The sequence below is a fragment of the Eucalyptus grandis genome, chromosome 3 (genome assembly GCF_016545825.1).
Source record: "Eucalyptus grandis isolate ANBG69807.140 chromosome 3, ASM1654582v1, whole genome shotgun sequence".
Classification (NCBI taxonomy): domain Eukaryota; kingdom Viridiplantae; phylum Streptophyta; class Magnoliopsida; order Myrtales; family Myrtaceae; genus Eucalyptus; species Eucalyptus grandis.
Genome location: NC_052614.1, coordinates 49513721 through 49516535, shown reverse-complemented (window position 1 = coordinate 49516535; position 2815 = coordinate 49513721). Strand labels below are relative to the sequence as shown.

The following is a 2815-nucleotide window of genomic DNA, read 5'->3' as shown; positions in this document are numbered from 1 at the left end:
GTCATGAACAAGTGGCGGCGAGCAGGTGTCGTCACTGTCATCTCCGAAAATATTGACAAAAACAAGCCCGCCCTTCCTTCTCCGCACCAAAATTTCTTTTTTAGAAACGATTCATGTTTCTCTATTCTTCCTCATCGTCATCTTCCTCTTCTTGTTCGCGTGCACGAGCGAAGCTCCCGCAAGAGCGCTCGAACCGGAAGAGGGGGCTGAGGTGAGGGGCAATAGCTACAGCTAGCACCAAGTCCCATCAAAGGGTCTATAGGCACGACGGTAACAGGTGACGGTGGTGGCCCCCCAGCCCCCGCTCGGCTTTAAAATTTCCTCCCCTTTGCCAGCCGAAATATACGAAAAGGCAAAAAAAAAAAAATTACATTCTTCGTTAAGGAGAAGAAGAGACTTCAAAATTGCACACTCCGATTGCTACTGACAGAAATTCAGTGTTTTTGACCTCTCCCAAAACACGTAACATACGATAGAGGGAAAAATCAAGAACGAGAAGATGCCGCCTACTTCTCTTGCAAGAACTGATTCACAATCTCCACGCTCGGCTCCAACACCTGCCTCTTCCAAACGTCCTCCTCCTCGGGCGCCGTCGCCAGCCGGACCGCCTCCGTCGCGTCCAGCCTATGCAGCTCCCACCCGCTTTCGCTCAGCTGCCGGATCTTCATAATCTGCCGTTTCATCAGCTGGCCCGCGTTCTTCTTTATCTCGCGTAGCGCCTCCTGGTATGCACCCTCCCGCACCGGATCGTTGTCCCGCTCCCTCGCATCCTCCGGCTCCCACGCGTCCCCAGGGCCGACCCCCCTCGGCGGATACTTCTCGAAATATTGGTCGAACTCGGGCACGCCTATGGCCTTCCTCAGCCCGGCCCGACCCCCCGGGTCGGTCCGGCGCAGGTCGTAGTATCTGGCGAGCTCATCGAAAGCGCCCATGCGGAGCATTCCGTCCACGCGCTTCGGCAGGCACTTCTTCAGGATGGGCAGCGACACGTCGACCCACAGAAAGCAACAGTGATACCTCAGCTCGGGTCTCGCCGGCGGGCCGAGCCCGCCGAACACGTCTTCCTCCGGGACGAACCGCTCCGCCAGGAGAGCGAGGATGGAGGAGGTGGAACCGCCGACGAGGAGGGGGAGACTCCCGCGGGAGGCGACGTCGGAAATGGCGGCGTCTCCGAGGGAACGGAACTGCGACGGGGTCATCTCGCCGTCGTCCGGGTCGAGGGAGCCGAGGAGGTGGTGGGGGACGCCGCGGCGGTCGGCCGGGGCGATCTTGTTGGTGGTGATGTCGAGGCCCCGGTAGACTTGCATCTTGTCGGAGTTGATGACCTCAGCAGAACGGAAGTGGGAGGCGAGGTCGATGGAGAGGCGGGACTTGCCGCACCCGGTGGCGCCCATGATGATGACCACCTTGGGGTGGCAGTGGGCGGCTGCGGAGGAGGAGGCCATCGGGGAAAACGGGTGGGCTTGTGGTGGCCGGGCCGTGGCTCCTGGGGGTGGTGGTGGTTGCTGGGCAGATGAAGAGAGGGAGGCAAGGAAAGGTGAGGAAATTAAGTTTTTTGGGGAGAGAGAGAGAACGTAGCATCATGAGGAGTGGACTATTTTTCCGACGTGACGAGAAAGGGCGAACGTAGCGACAAGAGTTTCCGACTTACGTGTGCTCTGTCTCTCCAAGTCGGAAAAATAGTCCAGACGTTGGGAGAGAGAGCGAACGTAGCATCATGAGAAGGGCGGAGTGGACTATTTTTCCGACGTGGGGAGAGAAAGCGAACGTAGCGACAACAGTTTCCGACGTACGTGTGCTCTCTCTCTCTCTCCAAGTCCGAAAAGTAGTCCAGACGTGGGGAGAGAGAGCGAACGTAGCGAAAAGAGTTCCCGACTTACGTGTGCTCTTACGTGTGCTCTCTCTCCCAAGTCGGAAAAATAGATAGTCCAAGCAAGGGGGGAGAGAGCGAACGTAGCATCATGAGGAGGGAGGAGAGGACTATCTTTCCGACGTGGGTAGAGGAGAGAGCGAACGTAGCGACAAGAGTTTCCGACTTACGTGTGCTCTCTCTCCCCAAGCCGGAAAAGTAGTCCAGACGTGGGGACAGAGAGCGAACGTAGCGACAAGAGGAGGGAGGAATGAAACCTAAGAACTTAATTTCCTCTCCTTTCCTAGGTGATGTGGAATGAAACCCTAGAGAGAAACCCTAACCCATCGCACCCTCCCTTCCAGAAGAGAGAGAGATTTTGAGCGAGCTTTTGATGGATATAACAGGGAACGTCTAATTTCTTCCTTCTAATTTTAAAAAGATTGTGTTAATTAAGAAAAACAAATATTAAACCGTGAATATCAATAAAATAATTTCCAAGATTTCGCTTCGTTTCGTACCTTCTAATTTTGTTTCAGACTTTCGACCAAAAAAAAAAATTTGTTTCAGACCGTATGCTGCTTAAATTGTCAATTATTTCTTACAATAATGAATAACTTGTGTAAAAAAGATTATCTAATGTGAATTTTAAAAACTAACCACCTAGAGAACAAAACTCAAGAATGATTTCATGCTTACTAGTCATACCCTATGAATTTCCGCACTTCATAATATAAATATCAAATGAATATCTGTTATGAAGGTAGATGATGTTGAAATAGGATAAAGATATGCAGACAAAATGAATAAATGTTATGCAGGATCGTGCATGATGAATTTAAATTATATGTTATGGAATGTTGAGTATGCAATCTACAAGAGACTTTCCACTGTATTTTTGTTCTTTTTCTTAACAAAAAGACAAATGCCCCTAAAGTCTATTAAATGTGCATTCATTTCCTATTT

General features: G+C 51.2%; 1 protein-coding gene across 1 annotated transcript; it reads right to left on the bottom strand.

The window, feature by feature from the left end:
- Positions 1–506: 506 nt before the first annotated feature.
- On the bottom strand, positions 507–1445 carry LOC104439824 (adenylate isopentenyltransferase). The gene has a single exon (XM_039309733.1). It carries the CDS (start codon positions 1443–1445, stop codon positions 507–509), a length of 939 nt encoding a protein of 312 aa, XP_039165667.1.
- Positions 1446–2815: the final 1370 nt, after the last annotated feature.